The sequence below is a fragment of the Anguilla rostrata genome, chromosome 15 (assembly GCF_018555375.3).
Source record: "Anguilla rostrata isolate EN2019 chromosome 15, ASM1855537v3, whole genome shotgun sequence".
Lineage (NCBI taxonomy): Eukaryota > Metazoa > Chordata > Actinopteri > Anguilliformes > Anguillidae > Anguilla > Anguilla rostrata.
The window spans coordinates 34170100-34190705 of NC_057947.1; the positions used below are offsets into that span (position 1 = coordinate 34170100).

The following is a 20606-nucleotide window of genomic DNA, read 5'->3' on the forward strand; positions in this document are numbered from 1 at the left end:
TAACTCATAAGCACGCAGTGAATATGTTTTTACTGCCGGAAAGAGCCTTTTAATACACGGTGAACGGTAAGCCTTTCCTTGATTTGTTTCTTCCTCTCTTTCTCTCTTTCACATACTTTCTTTCTCTTTTTTTCCAGCAGGTACTGTGTCCAGCACTGTCCATTCAAACAGCAGAGCTCTAGCCACCTCTAATGTACAGGAATTACAATGAAAAATAATACTGTGTATATGTGGGGAGCAGTTACGAGAACCTTTTGGTTGCCAGTCGACCTCTCTACCTCTGAGCCATCGGCTGCCCAAGGGTGAGCGGTCTCCTAAAGAATGGCACTGTTTACATAAACAACACCCAAAATGGCCTTCGAACAAAAGGGCATTCTGTTTATCAGGAACCCCTTTCGTTTACACAAACACCTTCAGCAACTCGCTAGCTCCCGTTCGGACAAAGAGGGTCAACATATCAAGACTTCAAGAGATCAATCTTCGGTCATCCTCGTTCTGGTAAAGCTCGGTTGTCAGAAGAAATAAAATCAATTAAAAACTTCCGGTAAATTCAGCCTTTCAACCAGACTGAGTTGGGCTGTGGCCTTTTGTGGGGATACCCAAAGGCATGTTGGTTATACATGACCCATAAACCACTAAACACAGCACTACACCTGCACAATATCCGGCTTTAATGTTGGTGGCGTTTTTTTTTCCCATTTTGAGGAGGTGCCCAATCTGAATTTCTTCAGTTAGACATCCTCAAGTCTGGTGTACTGGAGAAATTTAGGGGAGGGGTGGGTTGGGACTGACCATCACAGACCAGGGGTAAGGGGTTGGGTGTCAGGAATCATATGAGCCCTAACCTCCGTTTTGTGGGGTGCACCAGTCAAAAACTGGGTGGGCCTAGGACACCCCAGGAACACAGCGTGTCTCTGCCAACGCCACAGGGTCAGATGGATTTAGGGAGCCATGCAAGGTGTGCTGGGTAACGACAACATCAAAGCATATCAGTGATGATGGGGAACAGCTTGCAAAACTTGAGTATCTTAGTAAGAGAGTCCCGGCAGAAAAAAACATAAAACTACTCCTTGAGAGCTCGTTTTATTCCATTTGCAGACTTGCAAGAGCTCGGCTTCAAGGCAGGAGACTCACAGAACTTCCAGGAGAAGTGGGATGTCTGCCTTGAGACTATACAGGTAACTCAGGTGTGCACCTTTAGATGCTAACAGGGCCTCTAGCATACAGCGTCACATAAAGGATCTATATCGTGCCCAAGGTGAAACTCCTCCATATGCGTCACACCTGAATGCAAAGTTGTCATTCTCAAACTATAGGAAACACTTTATTCAGGCTTTGGAAAATCTTACAACTTCCTCTTGAAGGTTGTAGACAGTCTTCTCGCAGGCTTTAAGTGAAGTGCTCTTACGATCTTCATTCTGCTCGACTTCTCTGACTGGCTCCAGTACAAGTCCTCCATCCCTCTCGTCTCGAGAGTGAGATTTGCATCTTTTCTATCTCTAGTCCTCCTCTTTACCCATTTAGCTCTTTAGGGTCTTCATGAAAGGGAGCAGTTTGTCTCCATAATTGGACGCAAGGATTTTCCAGGACAAGAGACTCCCAAGATCATTACTCTTGTGAAGTTCTGCCTGGGACCTCTCCAGTGCAGTCTTGATGTGCCAGCATTTACTTTGACCCAGACTAGAAAGTGAATTTTAAAAACAGTGACATTTTAAGGGAGAGAGTTAACCCGTTGAACGTTTTTTTTTTTTTGGATAAAAGTCGGTGAAATGTTGTTTAGGCGTTTGGGTAAAAACCCAGCTACATTTGGTTACAAAGGGGTGTCCCACATTAGCCAAAAAGGGTCGGTGTGGGTGCGGGTTCTTGCTTTAGACCAGCACTACAGCACCTGATTCAACTGATTAACTAACTGTGGGTCACCAGTCAAGACCTTGAGAGGTAGAATCACATGTCTTGAGTGTTGGGCTAACACAAAAACCTGCACCCACACCAGCCCCTTTTTGGATAAGAGAGGACACCCCTGACCTGGTCCGTTTATGTCACAATGTCTCTCAAACTAGATTTCCACAAGACGTCTATATTCCAGCATTATTTCTCCCTGGGAATTTTGTGTTTTCGAGTGAAGACATGCTTAGCGTTGGTGTGCACACTGGGCGCGAGTAATGTCAGTTGGAACGCTCGGTCGAAAAGGGGTTTTCAGCACTCGGTCTCGGAGAAAAGGCTCTTGTGGTTTGGAAGAGATCGTGAGATTACGACAGACGCCATTTTCTCCTGGCGTACGTGTCCCTGTTTGATTCCACTCCGAACGAACGCTGAAGAAACACAATGTCGGTGGTGTGCTTGTGCCTGGAATCAAATCTCTCTCTACATCAGGTCTGGCACAAGCCGTAACATTTTTCCTTTCGAATGAGTCACGGGCCCAAAAAAACAAAAACTAAACAATGGCGAAAAGGCTGTGAGGTCCCTTCCCCGGCTTCTACCAGCCGAACGCAGATCAGAACGCCCAGAACCTCCTCTGGTGCTGTCCAGTACGGCGTTTCCTCCAAGATCAGGAATCTGGGAGCTATCCCAGACTGCCCCTCTCCTCAGGTTCACACCAGCATCTCCAAGAGCCGCTTATTCACTGCGTCAGAGAGGCGGGCTGTGTTCACCCAGCACTCTGCAGACACACACACGCCAATACACACACACGCATGCAGACACACACACACACACACTATACACTTATACTCACACACACACACACGCACGCACGCACACACACACACACACTATACACTTATACTTACACACGCACATGCACACACGCGCACACGCACACAAACATACAGACGCACATGCACCCACACACACGCACACACCCACAGATATAGACACAGACGCACATGCACACACACATGCATGCACACAGCGACACACACACACACACACACACACACCCTTCTGGCTTTCCAAAACGGAATTTATTCTCAACTGCATTACTGTCGTTATTATTTAGTCGCATGCTATTCTGAATTTTGCCGAGAGGATTCCAACTGAACAAACAAACAGTTAAAATACACAAACGGTTTTTTGAAAAATTCCTCCCCATTGCTCCTCGATTAAAATTATTTTTATGAAACGCACAAATCCAAGTCCTTTAACGGCGTTCCACCCCCTACACAGCCTTCTGATCTGTTAGCCTCGAAGTCTCACGGTCCCCTCGCTGGTGGCCTTTAGTCACCAATTAGCTTAATTGCATAAAGGCAGAAATGCTGTTTTTGTTGCTGTTGGTGTTTATTGTAGTCCCACGTCAGCATGTACATCAGCGTAGTATTAAAAGTTCAGATGTGTGTGCACATGGAACAAAAAGCTGTATCAAAATTAAGTCTCGCACAATTACCACGGTGTGACGTCACACGTCTGGGCTCAAATGCACACAGGTATGTATGTATGCACATGTGTGTGTGGCATGCAGGCATGTATCCTAGACACATACACAAACAAACGCACACACTAACGTGCTCTCACGCATGATATACTTCCCCCTCCCCCCCTCTCTCTCTCTCTGTCCTGGCTGCTCCACAGCTGGTTGTGTTTTGCTGTGGTGAGGTATCCCAGACCCAAACTGAGAAACCGGACCCCTTCTCCACCCCTCCTCTGTCCTCCCCCCCCCCCTCCCCTGGGCTGGGCCCTAATCCCAGCCCTGGAGTTTGCTGACTGACAGGAACTGCGCTCTCTCAACCTGACCTCTCTCCCTGCCCCATTTCCTTTACACTGTCATTCGTCAGGAACCAGAAACCGGACCCCTCCCCCTCCTCCTCCTCCTCCTCCTCCTCCTCCTCATCCCTTCCCCTCCCCCAAAATGAGGGGCCTCCTCCGTAACTGACACTTTCTAAATAAAGACTCTTTAAGAGAAACCCCCCCCCCCCGATTTAGAGAGAGAGCATCAGAGCGTTTCTGAGGTACAGAGGCTGTGTCCCGATTCACCCACACAGCGTTTGTGTGTGTGTGTGTGTCGCGCGTGTGTGCGCATGTGTGTGTGTGTGAGTGGTGTGTGTGCATGTGTGTGTGTGTGTGAGTGAGTGTGAGTGTGTGTGCACGTGAGTGTGTGTGTGTGAGTGAGTGTGTATGCATGTCTGTGTGTGTGTGCGTAGTTGTGTGTGTGTTGTGTGCAGTGTGTGTGTGTGCGATGTGTGTGTGTTGTGCGTTGTTGTGTGTGTGTGTGTGTGCATGTCTTGTGTGTGTTGCGTGTGTGTGTGGTGCGTGTGTGGTGTGTGTGTGCGTGCGTGCGCTCGGTGAGTGGGTTCGTGTGCGAGGTGTGGTGTGTGGCTGCACTCGTCTGCGTGTTGTGTTATGTGGATGCATTGTTTAACCTGCGTCGCGATGTGGTGTCATCTGGTGTGTGTGGTTGCTGTAGGTGTGCGTTTCTCTGTGCTGACTGTGTGTGTGTTTGGTGTGCTGTTGTGGTGTGTGTGTGTGTGTGTGTGTGTGTGTGTTGCGTGTGTGTGTGCGTGTGTGTGGGTGTGCATGTCTGTGTGTGTGTGTGTGTGTGTGATGTGTGAGTGTGCGTATGTTGTGTGCATTTCTGTGTGCGTGCATGTGTGTGTGTGCGTTTCTGTGTTTGTGTGTGTGTGTGCATGCATGTGTGTGTGCGCGCGTGTGTGTGTGCATGTGTGTGCGTGTGTGTGTGTGTGTGTGTGCGTGTGTGTATGTGTGTGTGTGTGTGTGTGTGCATGTCTGTGTGAGTGTGCGTATGTTGTGTGCGTGCGTGTGTGTGTGTGTGCGTTTCTGTGTTTGTGTGTGTGTGTGTGCATGCATGTGTGTGTGCGTGTGTGTGTGTGTGTGTGTGCGTGCGTGCGCACTCGGTGAGGTTGTGGTCTACGTGTGCGAGAGAGTGTGAAAGTACAGTATATGGTTAAACTGCACCCCTCCCCCTGCAGTGTATAGTGTTACCTCAATGGACTGACTCATTGTTTTCAAACAAGCCACATCACAAAGGAAAGACAAACAGTAAACCCAAAGCGACCTTCGAATGAGTTCAATCTGAACACAACGCGTCTGAAAAATGGCATTTTAAAGGGGATTAAAGCTGTAACAGGCTGTGTTTCTACATTCACTGACTTTACTGTCCAATTTTCACACCCATTTGGAATTTGTGACTGGTACTGTAGGCCCAAACGTCGCTGCAAAACGATCTGCCTGGATTTTATGCTTTAAAGAATTATCAGGGTGTGAATAAATGCAACACTTTTTTTTTTTGGAAAACTTTTTTTGAACCAAATTTTTTGAGAAGACAATACAGTTTATTATCTGTACTTTATTTTATACAGCTTTCCTGATCTTCATAAAACGTGCAAATAATTTTTGAGGACACCACATGAATGTAATCTATTATTATTATTGTATATATGCCAGTTGCAAAAGACACTAAAAAACCAAAAGACGTTTGTATTTGCTGAGGTGGTGTCTTCTTGGATGTACCGTATCGTTTGGGTCGGCTGTTCAGGTGTGTGTGTGAAGTAATCGGTAAGTAAACAGCTCTGGTTTCTTCAGGAGAGTTGCCATGGCGACGAGGTCACAGAGATCAGGGTAGTCCTGTGAACATTTCCTGTGACCCCCTCTGTCCCCCTGGGGGCAGGGTTATGGAGTTGTGGGTTTTGGGGGGGTGGGGGGTAGTGAGAGGGACAGCCAGGTTCAGGTCAGCGCACACCTGTACACTGTACCTGGGTGAGCGCACAGAACATCCTGTGAGATGGCTCTCAAACCCTGCCCCCCCCCCCCCCCTTACCCCAAACACAGGGCTGGGGAGGGGCTCATAATGCCCGTGGCGGAGCAGCACACAGTCCAGCTGCTGCGGCGTCTTCTAGTTTATCAACCCAGAAATCTCACCCCCCCCCCTCCGCCTCTCACCCCCACCCCCCCGGTGAAAAGCCCTCATTCATCAGTCCCAATGGAGCGCAACATGAACGAGACTCCCAGTGGAGAGGGCAGGTATTACACCCAAACACAGAGCGACCCGCTACGCAGGAACAACCGCTCCATCCTGTTCGGCATGGCCTCAGGACTCTTATTTTGAAACGCCACACGAACACACTGACAGCACAGAATTACGCTCCATATGAGCTGGACTATCAACTATGACTGAGAAATGGAACCCAGAAATGGAACCCATCGTTTATTGCATAATTGATGGAGTTCATAAAAATCAAGTTCGGGAGAGAGTACTACATCTCAGTTCTCGCCACCCAGTGGAAGCCAATATGATCTGACATCTCACTGAGTTCTCACATTCTTCCTCATCATCATCATCATCATCCCCTCCACTCCAGGGGGGGGGGGGGGGGGGGGAGTCAGAACACCACCGTATCAGGGCTCCAGACTAACTTTTAGTTACACACCGCCGTCCCGAGAAACCGTTTTAACCGCCCCGGAGGCGTGCCAGGGGAACGATTTTGGCTCGTCCCAAACGCGTTTTTTATCGTCCCGGGACGCCGGGACCCCGCCGGTCTCCAGCTTTGCCGCACACCCACAGAGCGCTGGCACGACACCCCAAGCCTAATGCATCACATCTGCCAACCGTTCCCTCAGCCGTCCCAGGAAATCCAACATCATCCAGCTCCCTGTCACTGCGCATTAATACTTACAAGTTTTACTCTGAGAGTGTTTTCTTTAGTGTGGTCCACACCTTGTGAAGTCTTTTTTTTTTTTTTTTTTGAAAAGGCGCAACCGCAAGAAAGGAAATGTGTGTCTGAGGTGCGTAGCTTCTAAACGGTGACCGTGCTTCACGATTTTACCGAAATGAAGTGACATTTAATCTGAACATAATTTGTCTAGATGGATGCATGGTGTCAAAAATGACACGTATTTGCTTGTGGAAGAGACGTCTGAGAAATTATTTTTATTTCCATTGCTTTTAAGTGATAATTATTTTGTTAAAGGTCATTCCTGGCAATTCTGGGAATCCCATAACTGCATGTGGGATACGTTAAAAAAAAATGGTAGGAATTGAAAATGATCAACAATATTTTTATTGTTTCCTGGTAATCTGATACACTACTGTCATGCATATGGAACTTGAACATTCTCATAAGCTCAAATCATTTTGACTTGGGCCTCCTCTATAAACGTTTGTACGCATATATTTGATCATAAATTGTGTGTACAATGTAAACCACATCAGTGCGATTTTTAAAGAGTTGAACTTGATGTCAAAATAAATAAATGAATGAATGAATTAAATAATTAAAACTTGTCATGAAAAGATGCTTACCTCCAAGCAGGGTGAAGACCATGCGCACACACTGCCCCTAGTGGTTGGTCAGCTGCATTGCAGACGTAAGGCTTCTTTTCCTTTGCTTGCTTGCGATGTTCAGTTGTAGCTCTTGGCCATGAAGTAGCTGAGTGGGAAAAGGAGACACAATAAGTCAGCATTCACTGCTAAAGTTTCGCAGGGTAGAGAAATTGAGCTCATTTCTACACGCACAAATTTCCAGTCATCAGTGATTTATAGATAAAAACATGCGTGTGCATGATGTACGAATATTCATTAATGCGCACGAACATTAGCAGTTACATTTCAGATCTGAGCTCAAATTTAGTATGAAATCTAAATAAATTCCATAAGCTAGACTGAAAAAAAGCCTTGGGCTGCTCCATTTGAAGCTGTCGCACAGAGTCTGAAGAAGCCCTGCTTTTCCAGACTCACACGCATTCCAGACCCTCTTCCACCTAAGGTCCCAGTACTTGAGGAGAAACCCATCTGTGTGAGGACTATTTAGATTTAACGTTTTTTGGCGAAAGGTCATTCCTATCAGATTATTTTCTGACATGGTGCCTGAGGAAACACAGGAAATCAGAAGAACTTTTTAAACTTCCTTTGCTTGCAAAAGCTCAAATACTGCACATCCTGTGTTGGTCCTCGTTGAGCTCAGCTTTAGTAAGGGGATTGCCCTCATGTAAAAAAAAAAACAGAAATCATTTTGACTTTTCTTGGATTAGATTTAAATCACAAATGTTTTTTTTTTTTTTTAATTGCTAAAATTACACTGCAACTCCAGGTTGGAGACTCAAGCGTGTCACAAACACAGCATGTGCTCACAGACGCTTTAATCGGAGCGAGGACGCTGCCGATTGGTGGGATTTTAGGGTCAGGGTGAAGGAGCAGCTTTCGCTGCCAGACCTCAGTGTGTGTGTGTGTACTCTCCGGGGAATCCACACACACTCTCGTGGCCCGGTCCCGTTCTCAAACCCACACGTCTCTAATTGCGCGCCGCGCCACGGGCGACTGACATCAGTTTAACTGCCGCTGACGGATCGCGAGCGGCGAGGCTCGCAGCTGGAGAGCGTGAGCGCCGCCGTCAGCTCTGCGTTTCCGCGTTTCCGCGGATACCGACCGCGGCTGATGAAATCCACCGAACGACGTGAGCAATCAACTCGGCTTCGTCTGAATCTCGAGGCGGACGTGCGCCGCGCGAGCCATAATTCTCGCAGAGGAGCTCGTGATCGAGAGCGACAGAGAGCGACAGAGAGCGACAGGAGGGACAGAGAGCGACAGGAGGGACAGAGAGCGACAGAGAGCGACAGAGAGGGACAGAGAGCGACAGAGAGGGACAGAGAGGGGCAGAGAGGGACAGAGAGCGACAGAGAGCGACAGAGAGGGACAGAGAGGGGCAGAGAGCGACAGAGAGCGACAGAGAGGGACAGAGAGGGACAGAGAGGGCAGAGGCGACAGAGAGCGACAGAGAGGGACAGAGAGGGACAGAGAGCGACAGAGAGGGACAGAGAGGGACAGAGAGGCACAGAGAGGCACAGAGAGGGACAGAGAGCGACAGAGAGGGACAGAGAGGGACAGAGAGCGACAGAGAGCGACAGAGAGGCACAGAGAGACACAGAGAGTGACAGAGAGGGACAGAGAGCAATAGGGAGGGACAGAGAGGGACAGAGAGGGACAGAGAGCGACAGAGAGCGATAGGGAGGGACAGAGAGGGACAGAGAGGGACAGAGAGGGGCAGAGAGCGGCAGAGAGCGACAGAGAGCGACAGAGAGGGACAGAGAGGGACAGAGAGGGACAGAGAGTGACAGAGAGGGATACAGAGAGGGACAGAGAGGCACAGAGAGACACAGAGAGTGACAGAGAGGCACAGAGAGGCACAGAGAGGGACAGAAAGCGACAGAGAGGGACAGAGAGGGACAGAGAGCGACAGAGAGGGACAGAGAGGGACAGAGAGGCACAGAGAGGCACAGAGAGGGACAGAAAGCGACAGAGAGGGACAGAGAGGGACAGAGAGCGACAGAGAGGGACAGAGAGGGACAGAGAGGCACAGAGAGACACAGAGAGTGACAGAGAGGGACAGAGAGCAATAGGGAGGGACAGAGAGGGACAGAGAGGGACAGAGAGCGACAGAGAGCGATAGGGAGGGACAGAGAGGGACAGAGAGCGACAGAGAGCTAAATTTATGGGCCTTTGTCCCTCGTCCCTCCTGCAGTTTCCCTGTTGCAGCTCCTGACCCAGAGATTCATGCCTCCCCGTGCTTTGAGTGTCTGAACCCCCAACACTGAGGTTTACTTTTAAAAAATGTTTGGCTGTGTTCTGGGGCCTCGACACCACGTTTTACGAGTGTATGTTTGACACAGAACAGCGGCGTGAAGGAGATTATGATCATCAGACTTTGGACAACAAAAGTACTGCAAACCTTCTGGGATTAGGAGTTCAGTATGATGCGTTGTTAATGCTGAGAAGTCTATGGTATAGAATGTCTTGTTAGCTGACTGTCATGAGGTGTCACATGACACCGTTGACCTTTGACACAGACCTACAAAGCATCTACAGGCCCCTCTCCATGGCATCTGTGCGACCAGAGTTTGTGCATGGCAATATTTCAATGCTTTCTCAATTTAACAATGCAAATATTTGCAGTTTTTGCTGCAGATATTAATAAAGGTAATTCATTAGGACAAACAGTGAGGAACTGATGGGTTTATGTGGCCCTCTAACTACAAAGACTTTCCTTCGTAGATGAAGTGAGCCATTATCAGTCATCGGTTTTGTGTTCACCATGAGAAATAGTTCGAATTGTGTGATGTACTGGAGGGGAAATTATGAATCTTCAAAAAATAAAAATAAAATTCCAGGACCAAAGTCTCCATACGTTCTCCATGCAAAACATGCTTCTGGCATGTGTCTCTTATGTGGACATTCTTTCTAGGTCACAGGCATCATGTGTCTTCCCATATATTCACACGTGTCTTCTATGTCACTTTCAGGGCCTCCACAGAAGAAGAGGGTCAGTTTCCACTATCCATTCTTTTCTCGGGCGCCCTCTAGTGGACACATTTAGCACAACACGGATGGCCGTCCATAAACTTCACGATGCCTTCTACAGGCCTGGAATAGCGTATGAGCTGAACATACGTACAGGGCAGAGGGGAAGAGAATATGATACACAGAAAAAGGAAGTTGGTGGGTCCCCCCCCCCCCAACCCCCACCTCACTGCATCTGGATCCAATTGTTAATTTACAGAACCGAAAAAACAGAATGAAAAAAAGAGGAAAAATGACATTCTATTCCACTTAATCTCAGAGCATTACAACATGACGAATTACCGCTTTTTACACTGAGCTCTGAGAACTGGGGGTAGGGAAGTGGCAGGTGAGCATGTGTGTGTGTGTGTGTGTGTGTGTGTGTGTGCCTGTGTGCCTGTGCATATATATGTGTGTGTGTGTGTGTGTGTGTGTGTGTGCATGCACATATATGCATGTGTGTGTGTGTGTGTGTGTGTGCGTGTGTGTGTGCATATATATGCATGTGTGTGTGCTTGCATGTGTGTGTGCCTGTGTGTGTGTGTCTGTGCATATGTGTGTGTGTGTGTGTGTGTGCGCATATCTGTGTGTGAGGACCTCGTTCTCAAGTTAAGTTATGTTGTGCTCTTTGCATCCAAAGACAAACAGAAGATCTATGCTGGGACCTCCCTGTCAGTGTTTTTGTTTTTTGTAGGAGGGTGGGGGGGGGGGGGGGGGCGTCTCCCAGACCAGCCCGTGTCACGGCTCAGACTGCGGGGCTGAGGGCTGACGGGATCACACGGGAGACGCGGATGGCGTGGGGGGGGGGGGGAGACGCGGACGGCGTGGGGGGGGGGGGGGGGGGAGAATGTGGAACAAAGTGCAGCTCAGCCCTCGTGGGACCAGAGCCGCCACCACCGCGTAACCAGAGCCTGAAAGCCCAGAGAGGGCCTCCCTCTCCCCCCCGCACTCTCTCTCTCTCCCTCTCCTCTCCCCCCCGCACTCTCTCTCTCTCCTCCCTCTCCTTCTCTCCCTCCCTCTCCCTCCCTCTCTCTCCTCTCCCCTCTCCTCTCTCCTCCCTCTCCCTCTCCTCTCTCTCTCCTCCCTCCTCTCCCTTTACCTCACTCCCTCGCTCATTCCTCCGCACTTCAAAGGGTCCTGGAAACTATTAAAAAACAGACAGACGCGCCCGAAAATAAACTGGCCCCCCCCCCCCCCACCCCTCTCGCCTGGAGAAGATCCAGAGGAATCTGGCCCCTCCCTCCCCGAATTGGGCCAGGCCTGTGCACCCGGGCAGAATTCCGCAGGGCGCAGGACGAAAACAGGGAACCCTGTGCAACCCCCCCCCCCCCCAAAAAAAATACCTTACAGGTAGGACCGGAACGTGCTCAGTGTCACCTGACACCTGGCAGTGACTCTCAGAGTATTTATTCATTATGAGAGAGAGAGGGAGAGGGAAAGAAAAAAGAGAGAGAGCACAACAGGGAGAGAGAGAGAGAGAGGCAGAGAGCCCCAGTAGGACAGTCAAGGGGAATGAGAGAGAGGAGGGGGAGGGGGGGGGGAGTGAGAGAGAGAAACAGAGTGTAAGAGGGAGAAGGGGAAAGATAGAGAGAGAGAACGAGAAAGAGTATATATATATATATATGTGTATGCGCGTCAGTGTTCAGCTATATAAAGTAGCAGCTACACAATAAGACGTTCAGAGTTAAATCAGCTCTTACAGAGTACACACGCTCCCTGTTGGACGCATATGCACTCTGGTAGAGCTGAATTAACCCTGAACATTTTTCTGGGCATAATACTTTGCTACCTCGGTCCATCACAGTGCGGGACATTGAAACTGAAATTAAATTCCTTTGCGTTTCTTCTCTTTTGAAAGACCTTCTGATTTCCATATAGGACAGCAGATATCGCGATGTAAGGGGAGACAGAAAGAGGAGAAAGATTGCATGGGTATACAGTTTTCTCTGTTTACAGTCTTGCTGATAGCTCGATCTCGCAGCTCAATCTGATTTACTGTGCTGGCATGCAGGTCCAGCAGGTCTAAGTGTGCACTGTGGCACTGGGCCACACTGTGCTTGGCGAGGAAGTCAAGTGTGCTTTGACTGCCCTCTAGTGGAGTTAGAGCAGAACTGCAATGCACTGGCATAGTTAATTAATTAATTACATTTATTTGGCAGACGCTTTTATCCAAAGCGACCTACAAAAAGTGCATTTCATGGTCACAGGCAACTACTAAACACAGGTTCAGTAAGATACAATACTTATTTTGTACAGCTGTTTCTAGCCAAGAACACAGTTTAGTTCACACAGTGAACACCATTCAGATCTAACCTCTGCAAAGCCAACTAGGCAGAAGAATAAGCTACAGTATTAGGACAAATACAAATTACCAAAAAGTGCTGGGATGGGGCAACATGTAACAAGTGTCATGAAAAGGGGGGGGTGGGGGGCAGAGTAGGCTACAGCGTGGCAGTTTCACCGGACTGGAAGCTGTCTGATTACTATGAGAATGGCTGTAATAAACACTGAGGCACATGGCATTTAGCATGATCACAGAAGACAATCAGACACATCAGGGAAAATAAATCGCAATTCCCATAAATCACATGGTGCAGCTACAGAACCCAGTAGGACACCTCTATGTGGTCAAAACTAAACAAAAAACTTATTTAATTATGCAGTTCATTGTACTTATTTAATTAACCATCAAGTTTAATGATCCGAAACTTGCACACATACTACTTTTGCCATACATTTTTTCTATTTATTTTAACCTGGTCAGTCGTACTGCATTTTCTGCCATTTTGAGAAGATTGGAATAAATCGCATGGGTCACATGATCTGGCAGCCATCTTTAAATATCTGTCCCACGTCATCATAAAATGAACTATATTAATTAAAATCATTACATATATATAACAGCTGAGACCAATCACATCTGTTGGCAGCCATTTTGTGCTTCAACTCATTAGTACATTTTTGTAGGAACATTGCACAGTGGTTTTGATAGGACTGCCATTGACCCATGTATTATCAGCCGCTAATGGCGATGTTACTCATTGTAGCCACAAGGGGGCAGAAGAGAGGCAGAAGGGAGGAGCCTCTGAGCTGTAGCCTTACTGATTCATCGTGAGCTTCTGTGAAAGTGAGCCCTGTTCCTCTGCCAGCGTCTCCCGTGCGAAAGAGATCCAGAGAGAAGGAGCATCGTCGCTTTCACACTCACCTGCACACAGGTAACTGCAGCACCTGGGCCACGTGCTCCGGTCCCTCCCTGCAGGCTGTGAAACTCAGACGCCCGTTCTCTCCAGGGTGCAGGGCGAGGAGACAGGGCCTTCAGCCTGGTCCCGAGGCAGAGCTGTGTGGGGCCAGTGCTGTAAGGGCCGGTGTGGGAGCAGGCTTGTGACTTAGCCCAGCACGAACACACCTGATTCCACTCAGCGAGGTCCTGATTGAAGACCATGATTAGTTAATTAGCCGAATCAGGTGGCGCAGTGCTGGGCTAAAACAAAAACAAAAAAACCTGCACCCCCAGGAGCCTCCACAAGGGATTAAAAACAAAATAAAAAATAACTTTAAAAAGTAAAAAAAATTGGCCTTGGAAACCATAAATAACAGACACCCCCAAAAATAAACGGATCATCCCATAAACTGTATTTTTGGCACAATGAACGATCTGCAAATGTATTTCATGTGTTGCAAAAAAAAAAAATAAAAATAAACTATTTAAATAAAAACTGAATGTCAAAAAAAGCCCTTGTGAAGAAGCAATTATGGAAGAATAAGACTCCCCTGGCAACACAGCAGTGTTTATATAAAGAGAGACAGCAGATCTGTGGCTGAATTAGAGTTCTGAAGAACGTCCCCTTTGTGGTTCGCACTGCGGTACTGAACGCAGGGGTGTGTGATATTCCAGGTGCTCCAACCCCCCCCCGTCCGTCTGCTCAGTCATCCTTCTCTCTCCCCCCACCTCCCTCTCTCTCCTCTCCTCCCCCTCTCCTCCTCCCGTGGCTCAGGTTACAGGGCAGGGGCAGGAGGTCCAGGGCGGGGTCCCGGGTCAGCAGTCACAGTTCGGGTCAGAACCGCTCCACAGACGGTTTTGGGGCTAATTAACATCCTGCCTCGTTACTGGACGATTCCTCCCCCCCCTCACCCCCCCTTCCCTTTTCCCTCCCGTCTGGGGGCGTTACCCCACCGCTGGCTTTGATCTGGGGTCCCGTTTCAGACCCCCCCGCCCCCCCCCCCCTCCATCTCCCCTCACGCGGGAAACAGGCCAAGGCTCCCCTGCTATGATTGATTGCACATCACTTTCCCCGTCTGTCTGGGGCTTCATCCCAAAATCCCCCCCCCCCCCCCACCACACCCCCCCCCCCCCGCTCTCTCCTCTGCTTCTCGTCTCCCTCTCAGTTTCCCCTCTAAAGTGCGGCCCTCCACCAAATTCCAAACGACCCCCCCCCCCTTTTTCTTCTCTTTTGTTTCTTTCCTTCTGACAGGCGAGGGGGGGGGGGTCAGCTCAAGCACACGGCCACGGGGAGGCGCAGACGTGAGCAGAGCAGGACGAGGAAGAGGAGGACGACGAGGATGAGCAAGCCGCCGGTCTCAGGAAGTTGATGTAGGACACGATCCAACATGGGGGGGTTGGAGGGGGGGGGGTTAGGTGGGGGCTCAGCTTGAGGTAGATCAGCCAAGAGACACACAGGAAGGAAAAAAAGATTCCCTTAAATCCACATCCTCAAATTTCTTTACATAAAAAAAAAAAGAACCACCCCAGAGAAAATAAATCCCAGGAAAGGTCCAGCGGAACAGCGCTGAGGTTCTGGTACATTCGTTTGCCGTTTGGGTGTGTGTGTTCAGACCCCCCCTCGCCCCCTTCCCTAATGTTTTGGGGCACAAACTGTCGAGAGCGAGGGGGGGTCCGATCTTATTCGAAAAGGACAGGGGTGTGGGTGCAGGTCTTCCTTTCAGCCCAGCACTACACCACCTGATTCTGTTTATCAAGGTCTTGGCTGAAGACTGTGTTTAGTTAAATAGTTAAATCACATGCTGTAGAGCTGGGCTAAAATAAAATTCTGCGCCCACATCAACCGTTTTGGATAAGATCTCAATGTATGCATTTACGCGTCTGTCTTGTTCATGCTTATAAACAGCTGTGCATCTGTGAACCTGTGATCTGTTGCACATGTACCCTTCAACTTGTACCAGACCAGGCACCTCATCGGCAGACTTTTCACCCCTGCAGCCACTAGAGGGCGCTCAACACGAGTCGTCTTTGTAAACATGCGCTGCACTGTTTGAACATACGGTATGAAAACGAATACCAAAGCTTTGGAGTAGGGCACAGCCGAATAGAATTGCAATATCACGAAAACGCAAAGAGAATTTTTTTTCTTTTGTAACACATTTTATTTAAAAAACGAGGGGAGAAAAAAACAAAACAAAAAAAAAACTCTTACAGCCTCAAACCACTCAGAGAAACCTTTCCTCCACAGAAAGAGTCTGTAAAGTCAGGTACGATGACACCATCACAGTGTTCCGTCATCTCCACGGCAACACAGTGAGACATCAAAGGGCTTCCACAGTTTAGCCCAGAAAGACGGGACTAGCTTTTATTCATTTATTACTGTGATGTGAATAATAATCATCTGCACAGATCATTATAGTAAGTGGATCACAAGATTTAATCTGCTCAGAGAACAAACCGAGTGATCCAGATGACATGGAAATCAGCTCATCTGCACAATACTGAGTCAAACAGGGCCCTTCAACTTCTTGCCAGACTTTCATTTTGCTTCCGTAGAGGACAGAGGGAGGAGAAAGACGGGGCAAAGCCTCTGCGTCGTCAGCACAGAGGCAAGTGCGTAGCTATACAACAGGAGCGTTAATATACCATACAAAAAATTGTACTTGATTTTGTGAATCTTTTGAGCTATAGCTTGGGGGTAGTGGGGCCAGTATAAATAAAACACTGCCTAATCTACACAGGAACTCAAAAAAACGTTTACAAAATATACAGGTGGCCTAAGATTTACGCAAGGACTTCTCTGAGACGTTCTGCACTTTTAACAATACACCAGTTACACCAGAGGCTGAAGATTCTCAAGGTTTCTGAACAACGTTCTCGCAACAGCTCCCAACTACAGGAGAATGTGAACGGGACAGGCAGGAAGAGCCATTTTGGAATATTATGGACACAAGTTTTTCTTCTTTTTTTTTGGTGCGGATGAGCAAGTCGCCACGCTAAAAGGTCGAAAAGGACCACGCCCACCCCAAACGCATTCGGGTTCAACCATCCAATCAGGAATCAGGAACCAGGATGGAATGTGGAAGGGCACTACATTACCCAGAGAACACCTCAGGTGAAAGTGAACATTCCTCAACTGTTTTTTTTTTCTTTTTTTTCTTTCCTTTCCTTTCCCCCGATTGCCTCAGCAGCAGGACGTCAGGGCGCGGGGGGAAAGAACAGCTATTTATAGAGAGCCAATCAGCCGAGACGGCATGGCGACCGGACAAACAGGTCCCCCTCCTGCACTCACGCTGCCGCTGAACAGCAGTAACACCGCCACTGTGATCCCTGAGCCACCTCTCACCTAACGCCTGTTCGGCGAGGTCTTACACAAATCTTACACTTCCAAACGCGGGACAAAGTATCTGACACGCACGCCGCCGACCGCCAAGCGGTGCTTCTGAAACCCGTTGCACGGTTTCTAAACAGCAGGCGTGCAAAAACAACTGCGTGACAGGTGAGAGGTGACAGGTGTTTTCCTCACGAGATCACCACCGGCGCTGAAACGCTATTGGTCGCCTGCAAGCACTGCAGCTGAACTGCTTCAGCCTGGGCTCAGCCTGCACACAGACACACGCGGCCACAGAGGGGCTTACGCTTGTGCAATGAGTCGTTTTTCGGAACAGAGGAGGCGTGTGCTGCACGGCGCTCTTCGGGGGAGTGGGGGGAGGGGGAGGTGCTCACATTCCATCACCGCAACCTTTAACGCTGCATCACAGACAGGACACAAAACCTGATAAATACACTGAGATCTGAAGCAGAATGTCACGTATTACTGTAAATGGGATTCCCCTGCAGCAAGATAATCTCTCATTTCCTTTTGCACAATACTGCCTTCTGATTGGTGGGAGGGGCTTGGCCTGCGCCTACTTCCTTCCACACCTCCACTCCGTCAGGCTTCGCCAACTTTGTCATTTTAGTCGCCAGATTCTGAGATCTTTTCAGCCTCTAAGATGGGTTTACACACACACAGAATTTCCAAGATTGTTTTGCCAAATTGTAAAGCCAGCGCGGTTTCAAATGTCTAACCACACCAGCGTGACTCATAATGAAGGAAGCATTCAGACCAATCGCTACACATCCCCAGAGCAGAGGAAACCTGGTGTGAAAAGAGTGAGTGTTAGGAGGGCGCTGTGGAGCCCCCTGAGCGGGGAGGGCTGGTGCCCCCGTCTCATCGCACCCTGGCTCACGTGCACCCTGGAGGAACAGCAGTTTGACTCTGAGAGTTTCAGCCTCATCTTACGAAGAGGAAGTCATATAACAAAAGCAAAAAAAAAAAGAAAATTAAAGAAAAAACATACGTTAAAAAAATAAAATTAAAAAAAACCGAAGGAAAATTTTTTTTACAGAAAGCCTATTTGTTCCAATGTCCTCCAGTCTGTTCCTGATACACTTCGATGACGTCCTCATCCTCCATTCCAAGCTGCGGGGGGGGGGAAGAGGACAAGGGATTAGTGTGGTTCACACACACACACACACAGTTAGCAGAGCACGGCAGCAGACGTGACTCATAGTTTCCCAAAGACACGCCCCTGCAGCCGGAAACGAGGAGACCAGTGAAAGACCACAGACCTCTTTCGGGGTTTGGTTGTCTGCGATTCTCTGTCCTTCAAAAAGAAACCGTAGAGAATTCATCGGAACACCCTGAGGAGAACGAAAGCACACAAAAAAAACGGCTCAAAACACAGAAGCAGCAGAGAAGTTCATCAGCGCACCTTCCTGACATAATGGCATTCGCAGAGGACACAGTGAGCAGCAGCATCCAGGCCTGCAGTCACCTGGCTGGCTCACCTGTCTCTGGCTATAGGACTCCTTCAGCTTCTTTAGGTGCGTTGTCATCTTCACTTTGAAGTGAATTTCGCTGTTGTCCTGGGAAAGACCAGAAACAGGGCGGCCGATAAGTACCGCGTGGAAAACTCAGTTCGGCAAACGTCCCTCTGCAGCGAGAGGAGCGTGGTACGCTCTCTGGGGCAGGGGATTCTCCAACCGCACGAGTTTACCCCGCACAAGCTGGGGTTTGATCCCCACCCCAGCACATTCTGAGCAGTTACCCCACCCCTTCTCTATCTGTTACCCTCCCACTGTCTGAATAAGGCAAAAATAAATACATCTTTTTTTTTTTTAAACCCCATACCACTGGGATTCCTATTAATCTGATCTAAGGAACAACAGAGCACAAGAACCAGCCATTCAGCCTGTGTAGGCTACTCATTCACCAACAAATTCCTCCAGCAATACTCTGCCATGAAGAGTAAGCTACACATTGCCAAACTCTGTAATCACTCAACCCTTGGAACCTAACAAACAAACATCTGTCAGCACCCGCCCACTTCCTCTTACCTGACCAATCACCTTCAGCTTGATGTACTCCCCGTCCTTCTTGTCTCCTGCATCCTGACTTGAGGGTTTTGTCTCCTGCAACAGTCGGGCATAACTGATTTAAATGTCACTGAAAAACATGCTGCATTTTGTGTGATACTTTTGCCCACCCAATGTGACAAACCAACATGGTACATTTTGTCTAGTGTAGGGTGTCCAATCTTTTTCGAGAAGGGCTGGTGTGGGTGCAGGTTTTTGTTTTAGCCCAGCACTAAAACACCTACTTTAACTATTTAATCACAGTCTTCATTCCTTAATAAGCAGTATCAGGTGCCGTACTCCTGGGCTAAAACAAAAACCTGCACCCACACTGGCCCTTCTTGGATAAGACTGGACACTCCTGATCTAGAGCAAATGCGGTTACAACGCGTAGAGTACATTAGTATTATCACTTAGGTAAAATCCCGATCACCTAGACAGCTTGCACATACAAATATACATTTGTTAGCGCCACTGTATAAAAGCAAGACCCAAAGATGAACGAGACTGAAACATCGCTACAGCCTGAACACAGCGGTCTATGGTAATCATTACAGACGAACTCAGCTATCCAGCCAGTGACACTAGCATTGGATATGAGGCCTTCTTAAAAAAATGATCTCATTGACAGCCAAAGAGTAGTAGTAGTAGCTACCAATGAATTCTCAACAAGTCCCTGAATTATCATACATCTTAGCTTGCTAGCCTGTTGTGTATTGCCCTCTTAAATGTAATTAGCTAGCAGGCTCGCAACACAACAACACCAAATAAACAGAAAGGGGTAACATTGCTGGCGTCATAGGATAACACACATAAGACAAAAACGTCTGACCGATTACCAAACAAACAAGCTAAATCGTTACAGGGAGTTTACGCAATACATTCAGTAACGTTTCGTTGCGTACAGATTGGAAGCAGCAAGCTAGCTGGCTCAGCTATAAAGATCTCGGACCAAACAGCGTCTCTACAGACATTTCATTTGGAAAGCGAATCTAGCTAGTAGCAAGACTATTATATACAGTTCAAAACCTAACTAGCAATCTGACGGTTGCTAGTTAAACGTCGTTAATCACCTAAAAAAAGGGATAACGTTAGCTAGCTGGCTAACTAGACATACATAAGCTAAAGCTAGCCAGCTAGCTCGTTGTGAATTCTACTCGGCCTGACTAGCCACCGAAGCCCGTTAGCCCCGCTTCGTGAATTCGCACGCAGCAAACGCACACTTACCGTATCTGACATGATGTATGTTTTCTGTGTAACCTGATCACAGCCGTATTTTTTATTATTTAAGTTTAGCTTATGCTTTAGGGTCCACTCTTGTCGACAGCCCCCACAAAAACAGAGACACTGACCTCATTGGGTTTGAGGTGGGACTTCCACAGGAAACCGCGTCAATCCGTAGGAAAGTTCCTCCCCTTCCTCATCGGTCGCTTTACAGTTGCATACCGCCATCTACTGTGGTGGAGTATGAATCATAGGAAATCACCAAGAAATATAAAATTCTATCAATTATGTTACTCTGTCAGGAAGAATGTGTTATTGTACAGTCCTAAAATCCCCGAAGAACAAAGCAAAATATATGATAATATTTTTTTAAAACATTTTTCACTCAGGGTAGTGGGAATCAAACATGTTTCAAAGTTCATGTCACATATACAAATGGTGTGTATGTTGGGGGTGGATTACGCACATACAATTTAAGTC

The 20606-nt window shown here is 48.1% G+C and overlaps 1 protein-coding gene and 1 long non-coding RNA gene across 4 annotated transcripts in view; both read right to left on the reverse strand.

Moving 5' to 3' along the window:
* The window catches only part of LOC135241120 (uncharacterized), a 71907-nt gene extending 57731 nt beyond the window's left edge, over positions 1-14176 (reverse strand). For all 3 annotated transcript variants that reach the window (XR_010325891.1, XR_010325889.1, XR_010325890.1), the window contains exons 1-2: positions 13488-14176; positions 7253-7379 (exon numbers count right to left, since the gene is read on the reverse strand). This is a non-coding gene — a long non-coding RNA (uncharacterized LOC135241120). The remainder of the gene's footprint in view (positions 1-7252; positions 7380-13487) is intronic.
* A 2286-nt stretch (positions 14177-16462) lies between these two features.
* sumo1 (small ubiquitin like modifier 1) lies at positions 16463-20270 on the reverse strand. Its single transcript, XM_064310549.1, has 5 exons — positions 20130-20270; positions 18885-18959; positions 18336-18413; positions 18117-18188; positions 16463-17967 (listed from the first exon to the last, which is right to left on the reverse strand). The coding sequence occupies exons 1-5, from the start codon at positions 20139-20141 to the stop codon at positions 17899-17901; spliced, it is 306 nt and encodes a 101-aa protein (XP_064166619.1). The 5' UTR covers positions 20142-20270; the 3' UTR covers positions 16463-17898.
* Between the last annotated feature and the right edge of the window lie 336 nt (positions 20271-20606).

Bases quoted from the DNA above. Each gene is read 5' to 3' on its own strand.
- sumo1 (XM_064310549.1), bottom strand. The intron at 18,414-18,884 runs GTAAGAGGAAGT...GGTCTTTCCCAG, and splicing joins AGCTGAAGGTGATTGGTCAG to GACAACAGCGAAATTCACTT. The intron at 17,968-18,116 runs GTCTGTGGTCTT...CCCCCCCCGCAG, and splicing joins ACAACCAAACCCCGAAAGAG to CTTGGAATGGAGGATGAGGA.